General features: G+C 43.6%; 1 protein-coding gene and 1 long non-coding RNA gene across 6 annotated transcripts in view; one reads left to right on the top strand and one right to left on the bottom strand.

The window, feature by feature from the left end:
• Positions 1-10,491, bottom strand: part of METTL9 (methyltransferase 9, His-X-His N1(pi)-histidine) — a 46,236-nt gene extending 35,745 nt beyond the window's left edge. Inside the window, exon 1 of one of the 3 annotated variants that reach the window (XM_055561239.1) lies at positions 10,114-10,491. In XM_055561239.1, coding sequence (XP_055417214.1) covers positions 10,114-10,278 — 165 coding nt within the window. In that variant the 5' untranslated portion in view covers positions 10,279-10,491. Of the gene's footprint in view, positions 1-2,361; positions 2,425-10,113 lie in introns of those variants that run through there. The other 2 variants (XM_055561238.1, XM_055561240.1) reach the window with 2 other exon arrangements.
• Positions 10,492-10,579: 88 nt separating this feature from the next.
• LOC129637256 (uncharacterized) overlaps positions 10,580-18,761 on the top strand; it is a 29,163-nt gene continuing 20,981 nt past the window's right edge. For all 3 annotated transcript variants that reach the window (XR_008707403.1, XR_008707402.1, XR_008707401.1), the window contains exons 1-2: positions 10,580-10,750; positions 11,350-11,437. This is a non-coding gene — a long non-coding RNA (uncharacterized LOC129637256). The remainder of the gene's footprint in view (positions 10,751-11,349; positions 11,438-18,761) is intronic.

Raw genomic sequence — 18,761 nt, 5'->3', positions numbered from 1 at the left:
CTGACAATTTGTATGAAACAAATGTCAGTTCCATGGCAGCATTATTCATAATTACCAAAAAGTGGAACAATCCCAATGTCCATCAGCTGATGAATGGATAAACAAGATGTAATTGATCCATACAACAGAATATCAATCAAACATAGGAAGGAATGAGGCACTGATTCCTGAGATGTGAACTATGAATATTATACTAAGTGAAATAAGCCAGTCACAAAAGGCCACAGATTACATGATTTCATTTACACAAATTGTCCAGAATGGGCAGATTCAGAGACAGAAAGTAGATCATGGTTGCCAAGGGTTTGGGGAGAGGAGACAATGGGGAGTGTCTTCATGCTAATGTATATGGGATTTCTTTATCAAGTGATGAAAAGGTTCTAAAATTAAGAGAGTGGTGATGGTTGTACAACTTCGTGAAGCCTACTACAACCACTGTACACTTCAAAAGATGGATTTTACACTCATGAATTACATCTTGAAAAAACTTAAAAAAAAAAAATACACAAACATTAAAGTGTAGGTGGCTTCCAGAAATTAAAAATGGTTTGAAAATTTAAGGAACTAAGGATTTCTCTGAAACTGGGAATTTTTAAATGCAAATCTTATCATGTCACAACCCTGCTTCACAGAAGTTATGTTAAAATAATATTCAAAATACTTAATATGGCTTACAAGGCCCTACAAGATTTGTCCATTCTGTATCCACAGCCTCACCTCATGACACTCCCTATCAGCCCATAACACCCAGCCACAGCCTCACCTCATGACACTCCCTATCAGCCCATAACACCCAGCCACTCACTGTGTCACAACACTGCACCCTTCTTTCTTTTTCTGGAAGGCTCATTTCCCAAAGCTGTTTCACCTGGTATTTGCTGTCTCCTACATTTCCCACTACCCTCAAGTGACCTAAGCCTAAATATGTCCCTTGAACTTCCAGACTAGGATGGATCCCCCATTCTAATACTCTCTTCACATCTCATGTCTCCTCCGTAACATTTATAACCACTGACCTGAATCAGTTCAGTTCAGTTCAGTCATTCAGTCGTGTCTGACTCTTTGCAACCCCATGGACTGAAGCACACCAGAACTCCCTGTCCATCACCAACTTTCAGAGTTTACTCAAACTCATGTTTATTGAGTCGGTGATGCCATCCAACCATCTCATCCTCTCTCGTCCCCTTCTCCTCCTGCCTTCAATCTTTCCCAGCATCAGGGTCTTTTCAAATGAGTCAGTTCTTTGCATCAGGTGGCCAAAGTATTGGAATTTCAGCTTCAGCATCAGTCTTTCCCATGAATATTCAGGGCTGATCTCCTTTAGGATGGACTGGTTGGATCTCCTTGCAGCCCGAGGGACTCTCAAGAGTCTTCTCCAACACCACAGTTCAAAAGCATCAATTCTTCGGCATTCAGCTTTCTTCACAGTCCAACTCTCACATCCATACATGACTACTGGATAAACCATAGCCTTGACTAGACGGACCTTTGTCGGCAAAGTAATGTCTCTGCTTTGTAATATGCTGTCTAAGTTGGTCATAACTTTTCTTCCAAGGAGTAAGCATCTTTTAATTTCATGGCTGCAGTCACCTTCTGCAGTGATTTTGGAGCCCCCCAAAATAAAGTCTGTCACTGTTTCCACTGTTTCCCCATCTATTTGTCATGAAGTGATGCCACCAAATGCTATCTTAGTTTTCTGAATGTTGAGTTTTAAGCCAACTTTTCCCCTGTCCTCTTTCACTTTCATCAAGAGGCTCTTTAGTTCCTCTTCACTTTCTGCCATAAGGGTGGTGTCATCTGTGTATCTAAGGTTATTGATATTTCTCCCGGCAATCTTGATTCCAGCTTGTGCTTCATCCAGCCCAGCATTTCTCATGATATACTCTGCATATAAGTTAAATAAGCAGGGTGACAATATACAGCCTTGGCGTATTCCTTTCCCGATTTGGAACCAGTCTGTTGTTCCATGTCCAGTTCTAACTGTTGCTTCCTGAACTGCACACAGATTTCTCAAAAGGCAGGTCAGATGGTCTGGTATTCCCATCTCTTTAAGAATTTTCCAGTTTGTTGAGATCCACACAGTCAAAGGCTTTGGCACAGTCAATAAAGCAGAAGTAGATGTTTTTCTGGAACTCTCTTGCTTTTTCCATGATCCAGCAGATGGTGGCAATTTGATCTCTGGTTCCTCTGCCTTTTCTAAATCCAGCTTGAACATCTGAAAGTTCACAGTTCATATACTGTTAAAGCCTGGCTTGGAGAATTTTGAGCATTACTTTACTAGTGTGAGAGGTGAGTGCAATTGTGCAGTAGTTTGAGCATTCTTTGGCATTGCCTTCCTTTGGGATTGGAATGAAAACTGACCTTTTCCAGTTCTGTGGCCTCTGCTGAGTTCTCCAAATTTGCTGGCATATTGAGTGCAGCACTTTCACAGCATCATCTTTCAGGATTTGAAATAGCTCAACTGGAATACCTGTATATAAATTGCATGTTCAGGGTCTGTTTTCCCAGGTAGACACAAAGCTCCATAAAAGGTCAGGGGCAATGACTGACTTCAGTGCCTGGTACGGTTACAGATGAACAACAAAATGTTCATCTATTTAACAATTAATTGTTAAAAAATCACAGGCAATCTAACAGATAGAAGTTAGTGTTTCTAGTAAAATCCTGATGAGAACACAAGGATATCCATGGAGACATCTGCCACTGGGTTTTGTCAGTTTCTAAAACTTTAAGGTTTTTGTAAGGCCTTGCTTAAACCCAGTTCTGCAAATAGTGGTTAAGCTACCCACCCACCACAGAACTACATTAGTACAGCAAGCAGTGAAGGAAGACACAGAACGTCTACCTTATCCCAGGCACCTGGCAAAGCACTGCATGTTTCATTTCCCACCTTACAGTGCCAAATGAATGGGCTGCTGAGCACTCCCAACTGATTCAAACTCCTGTTCAGGTGCATGTGGTTTTTTAGAAGTTTTTTTCAAAGAAGCTTCTCTTTGCTTTGTTCTTTCCAGTGTGCCTGTCTGTGAGATTCAATTCTAGAAAGAAAGCAGGACTATTCTGCCCAATTAAGACTGGATAAATGGGTCTAAGGATAATCTGATCTAGATAGTAACAGAATTACACTAAGCCAGTGTTTTTCAACCTCAGCACCATTGACATTTGGAGCTGGATAATCCTTATCTGGGCTGTGGGATGTTTAGCAGCATCCCAAGCCAGTGCCCATCAGATGCCAGCAACACTTCCCCACCCCCCAGTCACGACAAACTAAAAGGTCCCAGACATTGTCAAGTTTCTCTGAGGGTGCAAAATCACCATGGCTTAAGAACTCCTACATGGGCTCACCCAATTCCTTTAAAGTAGAAATGCAATGTTCCTATAAAATTGTATTTGCTTATCAGACTGAGGGATAGAGTTAAAAGTTCTTCTGAAATTACTTGGAGTTCCTCAACTAGTCAGACACATGGCATATAATAATCTTTTCTTCCAAAATACAAAAGACTTGAGCGCATTAGGAAAATTAGAATTAGAAAATTATTTTAGAAAATGAACTTTCTGATTTTAGGTAATGTCAGCTGAACACAGAAGAATTGATGCTTTTGAACTGTAGTGTTGGAGAAGACTCTTAAGAGTCCCTTGAACTGCAAGGAGATCCAATCAGTCCATCCTAAAGGAGATCAGTCCTGGGTGTTCATTGGAAGGACTAATGTTGAAGCTGAAACTCCAATACTCTGGCCACCTGATGCAAAGAGCTGACTCATTGGAAAAGACCCTGATGCTGGGAAAGATTCAGGGCAGGAGAAGAAGGGGACGACAGAGGATGAGATGGCTGGATGGCATCACCAGCTCAATGGACATGGGTGTGGGTGGATTTGGGGAGTTGGTGATGGACAGGGAGGCCTGGCGTGCTGCGGTTCATGGGGTCGCAAAGAGTCGGACACGACTGAGCGACTGAACTGAACTGAATTGTATATACGTTTGTATATACATTTGTCAGTCGCTCAGTCGTGTCCGACTCTTTTCAAGTGTCTTAGGTAATGTGGTTCAATAATAAATAACTATTTGGTCTTTTATCACCAGTTCCCAGCACAGAGCTCCTAAAACCTTGAAGAAATTCCAGAGTGAGTGTATGGTCATGTGATGACCAGGAGGGCAAGATGGAACTTTCAGTCCCACCTCTAATATCCAGGGAGGAGACAGAAGCTAAAGATTGAGTTTAACCAACACTGGTCAAAGATTTCATCAATCACACCTTGGTAACGAAACCTCCATAAACCTCTAAAAGACAGGGTTCTGGGTGCTTCCAGGTAGCTGAACACATGGACATGCTGGGAGGATGGCTTACCTGGACAGGGCTTGGGAGCTCTGTGACACCCTCTACATTCCCCCGCCAGTCCCTTGCCCTATGCCTCTGTTCCATTTGGCTGTTCCCAAGTTGTATCCTCTATAACAAACTGTAAACAGAAACCAAGTGTTTTCCTAAGCTCTGTAAATCATTATCTAATTTGATGGGGGGTTGTGGAAACCCCAGAATTTGTAACCAAGTCAGACAGAAGCATGGGTAGGCTATGTGAGGACAGTCTTGCAGGAGGGAGCCCTTAAATCTCTGGGCTGTTAACTGGGTAGTGTCAAATAGAAGTGAATCACAGAACACCTAGCTGGTGTCAGAGAACTGGTTGGTGTCACAAGAAAGACACCACAGGTAAGACTTTTTCCCAATGTTAAACCTGACCAAAGCATGCGCAAACTGGATAAAGGCCAGAACTTCAAGCACTTGTTTTCATCTTTATCTGCTCACAAACGCAAAAACAACTTGGACTGTTACATAATTTCAGTGTCTACACAGAGCTCCACTAGAGTGGGTTGCTATTAAGCAGGCAACCTACTTTCACAGCCCCTCAGGCAACAAGGCTTCCTAAGAGGGACACCATGAAACAGTGCGGAAAGCCTGGGCCTTGAAACCAGACAGAGCAGGATTCAAAATTCCAACTCTGCTATCTATTAACTGTGCTCTTAAGCAAGTTTCATCGCTCTTAGCCTCTGTTTGTAAAATGGGGATGTACCACCTACCTCCAAGAGTTGTTATAAGGATTAGAGAGGATAATATATATACACAGTGCCTGACACTTAATAGAAGCCCAATAACTTGATTTTCTTTCCCTTCCTGTTCAAGGTTCACAAAAGCCAGTTGAGAACTGAGGTTCAAGGGAATGCCCAAACCACACTGTAGGTCTGGGCACTCTGCCATTCTCAAAAGAAGTGAGTAACCAAAGACCTGAGATATTCAATACCACTAAAGGCAACCAGAAAGGCTCCACTAACGGAGTACAGGAGAATCTTAGCTACTGCAGTGAGTGGTTAAGACCAACCTGAAGATACTGACCTTAACAGCTAAGGATTCAAAAATCACATTCTAAGCTCTATAATGCAATCATATCAGTCCAGACATTTAATCACTTGTGTATCAGATTGCCTTGTGTATCAGATTCACTGATACCTTGTACAAGGGCTTCCCTTGTAGCTCAGACAGTAAAGTAACCGCCTGTAATGCAGGAGACCTGGATTTGATCCCTAGGTTGGGAAGATCCCTAGGAGAAGGGAACGGCAACCCACTCCAGTATTCTTGCCTGAAGAACTATATGGACAGAGGAGCCTGGCGGGCTACAATCCATGGGGTGGCAAAGAGTCAAACACAACTGAGCAACTAACACACACACACCTTGTATATATGCACAGCACAGGTGTAAATATTCAAATCATTCACTCTTTTCCTACAAATGATACAAACCTAAACCAACAACCTCTTTATAGGAGACTTGAAAGTGCAGAGTAACAAGACACCCTCGCTTCCATGCAGGGAAAGATTAGATTAAATCACTTCAATTTTGATTTAATAAACAAATAATTGGCAATCTTCATTTCAAATACTCACTAGCTGTTAGTAGTTTATAATCCCAAGACTTTAACAAAGCTTCAGAGGATCTGAAACAGTCTTTTACAGAAGTATCAGGGTCCCAAGGGCACCTTCACAGGGGAACATAAAGGCCTCTGGTACACCCCGAAGAAGGGACCTTCCTTGTTCTCTAAAACTGAAGCTAACACTTGTTTAGCGTTTCAACACAGGTTATAAGGAAGGAAACAAACTCTTTTCAAAATCTCTTTGGTATTCCACTGAAAAGGCCTCCAGACTTTCCAAGGCACTTCAGAGGACACAAACCTATCTATCAGCATCTGTCTGGCTAGCTGGCTGACCCCTCTGGGCACTGTTAACTCATGCCTAACTTTGGTCCACCTCCACAAGGCAACTGGGGAGTGAGGAGCAGGAGATGGAACCTGTATTTAGCACAACCTTTGACCTGTGGCTGTGATGTCCAAGTACTATTTTTTCATCTGAAAGAAAATCCAAATTGTTTCAATTCTATCTTAAATCCATCATTGCTTATGGCAGAGCACGTTTCTGAGTTTACATAAGAAGGTGAAATGAAAAACTCAGATATATACATATTTGCAATTTTAAGTTACCTTATATATTTATTAAATTACTTTTTATTGAAGGATAATTGCTTTACACAATTTTGCTGTTTTCTGTCAAACCTCAACAAGAATCAGCCATAGGTATACATATATCCCCTCCCTTTTGAACCTCCCTCCCATCTCCCTCCCCAAGTTACCTTATTAATTCTAGATAATGTTATCTGTGCTCTTAAAACACCTGGCAGTGTATCAACTGGAGAAACAGTCCTGGCCTGGTTCCAGGGAGTTCTATAACAATTCTTTTGTCACTCCATCAATTGAGAAGCTGCTGAATGACTCTTATTATCAAGAACCTAGTTAGTGTGGCCTAAGAGTTCTTTCAAGTTTCAATAGCTCTTTAACAGTTGCGTTAACTAGCAGGTGCAATGCCTCAAAAAGACTAGATTCAAAGTTACTGTCGTTATTGCTTTCTTTGTAAGTTCTGGGTCAGCCAATGTGGAAAAGCCACATATCTAGTTTCTCACTACCTGCCTCAATTTCTTCCCAATAAGTCAAAGTACCCAGCTTTCAATCTGTGATTAAGAATGTGCTGCTGATTAAGAAAACTGGAAATTTTCTCTGAAGCAAACTTCTTTAAAAAAAAATTTTTTTCCCTCACTTTACAGTCTGTACAAAAAAGTCAGTGGTGCCTATTTGGCCGGCAAGCCATATGGATCTGTGCTGAGAAACCCCTTCCCTTCCTTCTCACTTTCCCCAAATGAAACACAAATCCCAGTTGTGAAACTAGCACACCAAGCACACCAAACCAAGGTATTAAAATGGTGCTGTGACTATGGTTTAGAGCTGCTTTAGCCCAAAGGAGCCTTGCCTCTCCAGGATTCAGAACTAAATAGCTATTTTTAATGAACAAACATTGCCTAAGATCTCTCTTTTAAACACAGAATCCACCACCATAATTTCTTAATCAAACATAAGGAAAACTTGTAAGTATAGTTCAATCAAATCCATAACCCTACTTCCATGCAACTGCAAAAGAACCAGATGGCTGGCTATGGAACCCACATACCCAAATGAACACCAGAAGACCTGGTATAAACTATTAACTTGAAGGGAGGGAAAGCATTTAGAGTTAAGTTACTTCACAAGCAACAAAGTTTATAAGGATCCTGGAACACAAAGCAGAAAACAAATCATCAACTCAGCCAAGGCAGAGAGAACAGTCTCCTAGTTCATTTATTTCACTGTGATTTCCATAAACATCTCTTTTGTTCACTTTAATCTTTTATTCATGGACAATATTTTCATAATGTGAATGCATCAACTCAAAATAATGTCTTGAGTGACTGTTCTAAGGAAAAGAGCCAATCTTCCCCCTTCTACTCAATATTCAAAAAGCACCAGATCAGTCTTCATTTGGAGAAACTAGCTGCCCAAATTGTTATGTGCAACTGGTTAAAATACACAGTTATTACACATACTTGAGTATCTTAGAAACATAAAGAAGCAAAGGCGGTACTGGAAACCAGTATTAATTTTCCTTAGAACCTGACAGATCCAACTTTTAAAAAGTACACAATTGGAAGACATTCTGAGATGTCTTGTTAGGCCATCGTCTGAGGCTGTGTCTGCAGCTATAATTCTACCTAGGCCCCATAAAAATCACGTGACTTAAACAGTTTTTCAGTTTTTATATGTCCATTTCTTTTATGAGCACTGAAAACATCAAGTATACTGAAGTAGCACTAATCTCAAGTGTTACAATAAAAATCTATAGTCAAGAGACTCTACTATAATTCCATGTCAATGGAAGTAAGCCTTTTTATCCTACCCAGAACTTTATTTCTACCAGCTGTTAAAGATGACATTTCTACTCACTGTTTTACATCATTATCCATGTTACTTCGAGATATATATCTTAGTAACCGAACATTATCACTACAGTACAACTCTAAAAATGACTAATCCATTGCAGGGAATGTGGTTTTACAGGTTAAGGACACCTACTAAGTTTATGTACACTCCTAACAATATTTCTTTGGAAGGAATGATGCTAAAGCTGAAACTCCAGTACTTTGGCCACCTCATGCGAAGAGTTGACTCATTGGAAAAGACTCTGATGCTGGAAGGGATTGGGGGCAGGAGGAGAAGGGGACGACAGAGGATGAGATGGCTGGATGGCATCATTGACTCGATGGACGTGAGTCTGAGTGAACTCCGGGAGTTGGTGATGGACAGGGAGGCCTGGCGTGCTGCGATTCATGGGGTCGCAGAGTCAGGCACGGCTGAGTGACTGAAATGAACTGAACTGAACTGAACAATATCATAGGGGTGATTAACAAAGTATTAGTACAATAGCTGTGGGATTACAAAAAAATTCTATAGACATTTATAATTTCCTTTAAAAACAGAAAAAGCCCACTACAAATATTTTCTAAATAAAAACTAAACACTATTTCTCTGAATGGATTGTTTTATCTCCTTAGATAATTCTTCAGTTTCATTAGAACACATGAAATCAACTTCAGGGTAAACACTTGGCATCGTAGGAAAAGTAATCTATGAAAATCAGAAATCTATGAAAATGATGAGACACAAGATGGGGAGTAATTAGCTACGGCTCTCTGGGAAAGCAAAATGTACTATAACTGCTAGCTATTATAAACCAATACTCCGGCAGAGTTCAAAAGCCACGAGGGCTTTCTTCTCAATGTCATGTTAACCGCAAACTACATTCTAATCAAACACGAAAGACCTCACTCTTAATTCTGCAAATGCACAAGTGGCACAAAACTAAGATAATGAAAAAGACTATCCAGCCAGCCACATCGCCATCGTTCACGGTGCAGAACTACAACTCTTTTAAAGAATTAGCTCCTGCCCAGTTCTAATAACCCTTCCAGTGAAAGCTTGCATCACCTTTCTTGTTACCACATCTCTCCGGTCAGATACCAAAATCAAAGTTTGAAGGAGATAATCTCTCTCTTAGGTAGGAGGGGAAGAAGGTTCGACAGGAGAGAAGTGACGACTTATCAAACACATTTTTAAGTGCTTAGGGAAAATGTCACCCAAACGAGCCCAGAGTTAAATGGCTCACGCTGCAAGGCTAAATTTCTTTATGGAACCTTTGTACGTTCAGAGATTCAACCAGACAAAAAGAGGGACCGGCTTTTCGGCGTGATACTCGGGGCTGATGGAAGCTGTCGGGGATAATGGGTTTGGTCGGGTCATTCAGTTCTCAGGCCTCGGTGCCAGATGGGTCCCCAGATGGGTCGCCACGCGCCGGCCCGAAAGTTCCTCCGGCCGGCCGCCAGGAGCGGACGCCGAAGTGGCCGAGCGTCTGCAATCACCGGCCGGGACCCGGGAACAATGCGCGGCTCCGGGGCACTCGCACCGGGGCCCCAGAGGGAAATCGGGGGTCGTCCTCCTCGTGAGCCGCCGAACAAAAGGAGCCGCGGGGCGCGGACCGGGCGCCCGGCCCAGAAGACGGTGGGGGGGGGAAACTTTGCGAGGGGCCGGGGCGGCGGGGCGAGGCCCGGGGGGTGCCTCACGCCGCAACGCCCCGCACAATAGCCGGGCCGAGCGCGGGAAGGCTGGCCGCCCCGCCCCCGCCCCGCCGGGCCCGGTTCGGGTTCGGCCCCATACCTGGTGGTTCTCCTTCCTGCCGCCCGCGGCCGCCGCCGGCCCGCCCGGGCCGCTCGTCATGTTCACGTACAGGGAGCGGGTGAGCGGGCTCCGCAGGGTCCACATCCTCCGCGCCAGCCACACAGACGCCAGGCTCAGGCACAGCCAGCCCGCGAGCAGTCTCATCGGAGGCCTGCGGCCGCTCGCTCCGATCACCGCCGGGGCGAGGAGGAGGACGCGCCGCCGCCTCCAGCCGCTGCCGCCGCCGCCGCCCAGGCTCGAGCCATCGCGCCCGACTCGCCGCCCATCCAGCCCCTTCAGGGCCGAGGCAGGGGGTGGGGAGGAGCGGGCGGCGCTCAACCTTCCCGCCTACCCGGTCCTCTCAGCCCCCGGAACGCCGCCGCCGCGGAAGGCAGTTTCCACCCGGAGCACAAACGCAACGCCTTCGGCGCGTTCTCTCCGAAGCGCGTTCCCTTGGCCTAAAGAGCCAGCCAGCCGGGAGGTGGGACAAAGGGAGCGCGCATCCGCCTGGCGCGCGTCCCCGCCTTCCGTCTGGTTGCGGCTCCTTACAATGGCCGAAATGATTTTAATATTAATACTTCTAGGCCAGGGGTGATCGTTCCGAAGGCGGTAACTGAAGCCTCCCCGTCCCTCCAAGGTAGTGTCCGCAGTTCTTCTGGTTTCTCGTCGCCTTAGTCTTTGCCTCTGGGCCCCTCATCCACCCCTGGGCGGGACTTTTCTCCAGGTTGTGCAGATTGACCCCGGGGTGACCCTCATCCCCTTCGTACATTCATACAGCGAAGTCCTTGCCAGAGACAGAGATTGCCAGTTTTAACATAATTGCCAAGCTACATGGCTTCCTATTCACATTTAGAGCCAACCAGCCAGACCTCCACCCCAAGGACCTACACCCTGCTTCGCAGGAGCTGCAAAGTAGACGTAAATCTAAGTGCAAAATGTTACCGCCAACCCCTCCCCACCTACCCGCCCAGTTCCTCAAGCCTGGCAGGTTGCTGGCTACCTGTTTCTAAGAGGCATCGGCGAAAACTCTGCCTCTGTTGGAAGCTTCTGCAGTTGGGGCACCTGCAAGTTACGTTCTGGTGTATTGATGACCCTGTCCAAGAATGAAAACCCCAAATTCGAGTCCCTGCGTGCTCGTTTCCTTGAATTAACAAACGGAAGTTGGATCCAGTAATCGTCAAGCCAACTAAGATTTGCAAGCAATATTTACCCAGATGTGTCTTTGATCATTTATAGCACAGGAAGACCTAGCAACGTTTCAAAACGGAAAGGTTACACTGTGTTCCTGTGTCTGAAGCTCTTCCTGCTGCCACCAAAGCTACATGTAAGGAGTCAAACATTTCATGGGTCCTATCCCTTTAACACCTTGCTAGGTTTGTTTAGAAAACGCTTCTAATTTAACTGCACTAGACATCATGTAATACATTTTATTTTAATTCAAAACAAAAGAAACCTTTCTGTTAACTCCATTTGTGCACTTCAGAGATGGTTATTTAAAAGTGCCGTGGTGATCACTGGTGAGGAACAAAACCCTTCCTTATCCAAACATTTTTATTAGCTTCTAAGAACCTCAGCTTGACACCTTTCACTAACAGGAACATCTTGTTGCCTAATGTAACACAGGCTATAACAAACAAACCAAAAAGGCAGAGAGGAGGAGGGTACTTTGTGTTCTCTTTCCAGCATACTCCCTAACTGCTTCCTGCCAAAATCCCAAAGAGCCTGCACCTTTAAATCTAGTTCAAACCCCTAGTGGTCCTGACCCAAATCATCAAAAAGGAACTATAGTAGCAAGCTCAGATAATTCAGTTTGCGATGTCATCTCTCTCCACTGCCTCTTAGGATCAGTGTCACAGGTAAAGCAACTCTGTGCCCAAAAAAGCCTTCATCTTTTTAGAGGGGGTGAGAGGGGTTGGGCAGGGGGCTGTAAAAGCAGCATGAACGTATAGAATGACATATTTCATTTCTGCAAACAAAGGAGACCACAAGATAAGCCCCTCAACTATAGAGTAAGCCTGATGAGCTGAGAAGCAGCAACTAGATGGCTGCTGTTGTCTGAAGGGTTTAGGGTCAGTTGACTGCCACGAAGCCCAGCATCTCAAAGAAGCAGATTTTCACTTCAGACCTGAGCAGGTGGCCTGGAAAAATAAATCAGTCTCACATTTAAATACTCTATAATAATCACAGAATATTCAACTACATGTCGTTTACACTTAGCAAGCACAGGACGAAACCAAAGCACAGCATGATCAAATGATTTGCCTAAAGGTAGCAGAACAAATTCAATACCAGACCTTTTCATAGAACCTGGTATCCCAGCTCACAGTCCTTCGATCCATCTAAGAAGCCTTGCTGTCGCTCCCTTCTCAGAGAGCCTCCTGAATTACAAGTGAGGAGGAAGGAAAACAGCAAGAGTAAATATATTAAGCAGAAGTTCAGATTGCCCTCAGGGACTGCCCCTTTCCTACATCGACTAGAATGTCACTGGCTGTATATTAAAACCTCAATCATCCATCACGGAGAGGGGAAGAGGCATAGATAACACAAAAAGCCAGCTAAGAGCCAGTATTCTTTCTGGCCTTGAAATGCAGTAATATTCAAAGGACACATAAATGACACCTTCTGTGCTGGGCTTTGCTGTGCAGGGCTCAGGTGTCTGGCTTGGGTCACAGCTCTGTGCATAGGTCCCAAATCTTGACTGGATCACTTTCCTATCTAGAACTCTAGGCAGGGCGCTCTTTGTTGTAATTGTTCTTATCGGCTGCAGTTTACGGCATTTTCATGTTCTCTTTTCAATTAGGAAAAGAACCTATATAGAGAGAGCTGGATCTGTAGAGAAACACAAAATGTGCCGCCGCTGTTGTTCATTGTCATCTTGTTGAAGAGATAATGATCTAAAAAGAGTATAATCACATGTTTTCATGGGCTTAGATTGTTTTTATGCTTCTTAATATTTTGCAGAGTATAAGAAAGGTGCAAGTTTTCCCCAGTGTATTCAGTAGATGTTCCTTGTGGTTATTAAGCAATGAGTACCTCTAAAAAAATGAAATTAGTAAATGTATTCAATAAATTTTTTTTATATTAGTAAATGTAACGGATTCTTATCTGAACTTTGTTGATATGATCTCAGGCATATGCAATGACATCACTATGGCCTCTGATAAAGTGTAAGCTAAGGCGAAAGTGCAAACAGAAAGAGAAAAACAAATACTATATATTAACACGTACAGATTCTGAAAAAAATGGTACTGATGAACATATCTGCAGGGCAAGAATAGAGACACAGGCATTGAGAACAGACTTGTGGACACAGTGGGGAAAGGAGAGGATGGGACACATTGAGAGAGTAGCAGTGAAACCTACACATTACCGTGTGTAAAGCGGATAGCCAGTGGGGAGTTGCTGTGTAACACAGTAAGCTCCACCTGGGGCTCTGTGACCACCTAGAGGGGTGGGATGGGGTAGGGGTGGGAGGGAGGTTCAAGAGGGAGGGGACATATGTGTACCTATGACTGAATCACGTTGTTGTACTGCAGAAACCAACACAACTTTGTAAAGCAATTATCCTCCAATTAAAAGTAAAAAATATAGAGAGAGAGTGTTTAGTATAGTGCCTCAGGACATAGTAAGTTCTCCAAAAAATGTTAATTTTCTCTTGCTTTTACTATAACTTGGATAATTCACCCTCTTCTGAACCTCCCTTTCCTCATCTGTAAACTGGGGCCATGATTTTGATAGCTTCCCTGGTGGCTCAGTGGTAAAGAATCCACCTGCCAATGCACGCGGTGCAGGAAATGCGGGTTTGATCCCTGGCTTGGGAAGATCCCCTGGAAGAGGAAATGGGAACCCACTCCAGTATTCTTGCCTGAAAAATCCCATGGACAGAGGAGCCTGGCGGGCTGTGGTCCACAGGGTCGCAAAGAGTCAGACACGACTGAGCACGCACACACACACACATGATTCTGAACCACTTAGTTCACAACACGTCTGTGAGAATCAGATGATCTGAATGCCTTGTAAACTGTAAAAACTCATCCAAGGTTATCATAATAATGATGCTTATTCCCAATGTGACTGGTCTCTGCAAAGCTACCCTCCATAAGACATTCCCTTAGAGCCCAGGATGTTAGCTCCTCCTCCTCCTGTGTCTATTCCCAGACCTCTTCCTGAGACTGAACTAAGAGAGTGAGGATAAAAGTGTCTGAAAGGAATATGAAACACAAAACTTCTTAACATTCAAGCGTAAGAATCACAAAATCAGGCAGCAAACTCAAGTTTATGTACTTATCAGGCATGCCTATCTTCTTAGTAGGAAAACCTTTGCCCCTCTTCCCAGCTGGCTCGTTTGCATCACCTCTGTGCCAGCCACAGCACTTCACCTACTTAGAACCTTCTGGACCCCACAGCCTCCCTCCCATGGCAGTCTCATACCTGTTTCAATTTATGTCAGGGATAAAGTTGGAAAGACAAAGAACTGCCATGTTCACATTGGCAAAGAAGATTTATTGAGTACACGCAAGACATGAAGCACTGGACTAAATGGAGAGGAAAGCAAAATAAACACAATGACATCCTCAGAGCTTACTATTTAAGAGGGAGGATTACTTTGTGGGTCCAAGTAATCACAAAATGAATAGTTCACTACAGTCTGCTGTGTGCTACAAAAGAAGTGTACATTGTTAGAAAAATGAAAGCTGTCCAGAGGAAGTGTGGCTTTACAGCCCTCGTTTTGACATCTCCTTGCTAAGCCTGAGAGCTTCCGAGTTGCCCAAGTTCCTCTGGACTACAGGTGTACCAGTAATTGTGGGATAAAAATGTGAGGTACCTCTAAGAGTCCTCTGGGCTGCGAACATCAGAGTAAGCCACCTATGTACTTAGGTTGTAAATGTATCTTACTGCTTCTAGGATCCCTAAAAGAAATTTGCCCGTGTAATAGTTTGATCCACTTAAAGGAAAAATATGTTATTTCTTTAAATGTATATTTCAACCCAGCAAGGTCTTTCCAGCAGCAGGTCTGAGTCGGAGCTCTGATAAAAGAGAAGACTTGTTTTCCTTCACTTTCTGGGGCATTTTCAAAGGTCCAGAACTCTTCCTTCATCTTGTTTTACGTGTATTTTCAAGACATCCCTATCCTTGGCCTCTTAATTGCAATCTTCTGCATGTGTGTGGGTTTGATCCTGTGAAAGGCTACTTCCTCTCCACCCAGCTCACCCTGTAACTTGATTCCACTGTGTTTTCATAGTCTGACTTTGAAAATATAAAGCCTTCTTATTTTGTGGCTCTAAAATATTCAAACATATGGTCTATATGGAATACATGAAAAAATTGCATGGTATGTTAAGAAAGCTTTTAAAACTTTACATATTTTATAGTAGACAAGGCATGTATGTACGTATGTACATAAACATGTGCTAAGTCACTTCAGTCATGTCTGACTTTGTGCGACCCTATGGACTGTAGCCCTGCCAGGCTCCTCTGTCCATGGGCTTCTCCAGGCAAGAATACTGAAGTGGTTTGCCCTGCCCTCCTCCAGGGGATCTTCCTGACCCAGGGATGGAACCCATGTCTCTTATGTCTCCTGCATTGGCAGGTGGGTTCTTTCCCACTAGCACCACCTGGGAAGCCTGTACATAAACCTAGGTATCTTAAATAGTTTGTATCAGATCAGATCAGTCGCTCAGTCGTGTCCGACTCTTTGCGACCCCATGAATCGCAGCACGCCAGGCCTCCCTGTCCATCACCAACTCCCGGAGTTCACTCAGACTCACGTCCATCGAGTCAGTGATGCCATCCAGCCATCTCATCCTCTGTCGTCCCCTTCTCCTCCTGCCCCCAATCCCTCCCAGCATCAGAGTCTTTTTCCAATGAGTCAACTCTTCGCATGAGGTGGCCAAAGTACTGGAGTTTCAGCTTTAGCATCATTCCTCCCAAAGAAATCCCAGGGCTGATCTCCTTCAGAATGGACTGGTTGGATCTCCTGGCAGTCCAAGGGACTCTCAAGAGTCTTCTCCAACACCACAGTTCAAAAGCATCAATTCTTCAGCGCTCAGCCTTCTTCACAGTCCAACTCTTACATCCATACATGACCACAGGAAAAACCATAGCCTTGACTAGATGGACCTTTGTTGGCAAAGTAATGTCTCTGCTTTTGAATATGCTATCTAGGTTGGTCATAACTTTCCTTCCAAGGAGTAAGTGTCTTTTAATTTCATGGCTGCAGTCACCATCTGTAGTGATTTTGGAGCCCAGAAAAATAAAGTCTGACACTGTTTCCACTGTTTCCCCATCTATTTCCCATGAAGTGGTGGGACCAGATGCCATGATCTTTGTTTTCTGAATGTTGAGCTTTAAGCCAACTTTTTCACTCTCCACTTTCACTTTCATCAAGAGGCTTTTAACCACATCTCTGCTGACATGAGAGAAGACCACTATTTTATCTTGCACAACCACAACCACAAACTGGTCTAAAAAATGAGAACGAATATGTTTATGAAAGTTAATACTTGAGCAATCAATCAGCCTGAAAATCAAACAGAACCATCTCTCTTCTCTGTGAAAACTGTGATTGATTTGTTAGTAGCCACAACTAATGTGAGTTTGTCTTACGACTTAGCCTGGGATCTTCCTTAAACATATTGTGTGCACAAATCATTAAATCCAGGCGAAAGGCATTCAGTTATTAGATAACCAAAACCTTAGATTTTGAGAGCCCTGCAATTGTTCCATATACTTCCCTAAAATTGACAAAGTAGATACTGAAAGCAGCTCTTAAGCTCTTCTACAATTGTTGTTGTGTTAGATGCTCAGTTGTGTCTGACTCTTTGCGATCCCATGGAATTAGCCTACCAGACTCCTTTGTCCATGGGATTTCCCAGGCAAGGATAGGGGAGTGGGTTGCCATTCCCTTCTCCAGGGGATCTTCCCAATCCAGGGATTGAACCGGGTCCCCCGCATTGCACGCAGATTCTTTACCATCTGAGCCATCGGGGAAGAAACTTTATTTCCATGTTCATTAGCTTTCTATGCTCAAGTCTTTTTTTAAAAAAAAAGTTTTAGATATGACAGCAGCCTTTCCTCCACCACAGAGACTTGTTCTGAGCCAACAGAACTCAAATCCCACCTTCCCCTCTTGCCCCCCACACCAGGCCCGAGAGGAGGCGGGGTATGGCAGGGGGCGCTGGGAGAAACCAGTTTTGCTCAAGAAGCTCACTAAAGTGAAGTTCGGTATCTGTGAATATAGAACAGGCTGTTCTTCCTCCAGGAACGGTCTGTTTCATAACCAAAACTATAAATGATACTGGAGCCAAGTTTGTTACTTTTCAGACATCTTAACAATGTAAACAAATTGCCTTGGTTTTGTGAAATCTTTTTTTGCTTTCATTAGGAAACATTTATAGATTATTTTCACCACATCTACAATGCTCATCATGATTATTCAGTGGAGTAAGTCTTCAGGAAAATAAATCTAGGTTATTCCTGTAGGGTTTGATAGTATGATGGATTCATTTTTAGAATCTCCAACCCCCTGTTTGATTCATGGACTGGAATTTCTCCACTGTTGTCTATAAATAGCAGTCCATGTCTGTAAATACATGAGTGTATTTTCATCTTGACACTTGGTAACTCATGTCATATTTGAGGACATCTAACATTTGTTAGCTTTTTTAATTTGGAACTTGTGTGTCTGTTTGGACACAAGCATCAGGAATGTTATTTTTTGACATATGTTTAAGGATGTTTCAAGAAAAAACTGTCAGATTTTTTTTTTTTTTGACATGGTTGATGGTACATGGAGTCAATCATAAAATTGCATTCAAAAATTCTGGAAACTGGAAAATAAAATTGCTGAGAATCACAAATTGGGTTATGTGCTCTAACCCAATGCACACAACAGGTTAGAGCAAAGTGATGCAAAGTCACGTTTAAAAAGGCAGGTCCCCAAGCCAAGACTTGACTGTACATTGACTGAAGGAGGGTAATAACATACTAAGAATTAGCAGCTCATTGTGGGTGGACAATGGAGAGGATTGGATCAGCCTTAGGAAGTGGAAGGGCAGGTTAATTTCGCAGTGGCTCTCCACCATAAGCCCAGGAGACCAAAGTCAGGTCTGCTTTGCTCCAAGCAGCAGGTGCCACTCTGTGTAGCTGGAGATGGGCGCATTCATTGTCTCAAGCACCATGACTTCATCCATTAACATCATCGTGAACTGCCATGTCCCTTGTCCCCACATGTTGTATTCCTTATAGAGCATGAAAATGTGCTGATGGGGAAACATACCCATCTATCCCATGGATAGTTTTGTGTCAGAGTATAAATTAATAAATAGGTTTGGGGCGCTTTTTTTTCTGCATTGGTCTGTGAGTTTTATTCATGCTAACTTCCTGTTAGAGATGATTCCATTCTCAATGTACCGATGTATTAAGTTTCTGTAACAATAAAACCTCAGACAGTGATGAATTTACCTACATCATACTGCTTACCTGCCTCCTATGAAACCTGTATGCAGGTCAAGAAGCAACAGTTAGAACTGGACATGGAACAATGGACTGGTTCCTAATTGGGAAAGGAGTACATCAAGGCTGTATATTGTCACCCTGCTTATTTAACTTATCATGAGAAATGCCGGGCTGGATGAAGCACAAGGTGG

Source organism: Bubalus kerabau, chromosome 23 (genome assembly GCF_029407905.1).
Source record: "Bubalus kerabau isolate K-KA32 ecotype Philippines breed swamp buffalo chromosome 23, PCC_UOA_SB_1v2, whole genome shotgun sequence".
NCBI lineage: Eukaryota > Metazoa > Chordata > Mammalia > Artiodactyla > Bovidae > Bubalus > Bubalus kerabau.
This window is presented reverse-complemented; position numbering and strand designations above follow the sequence as displayed.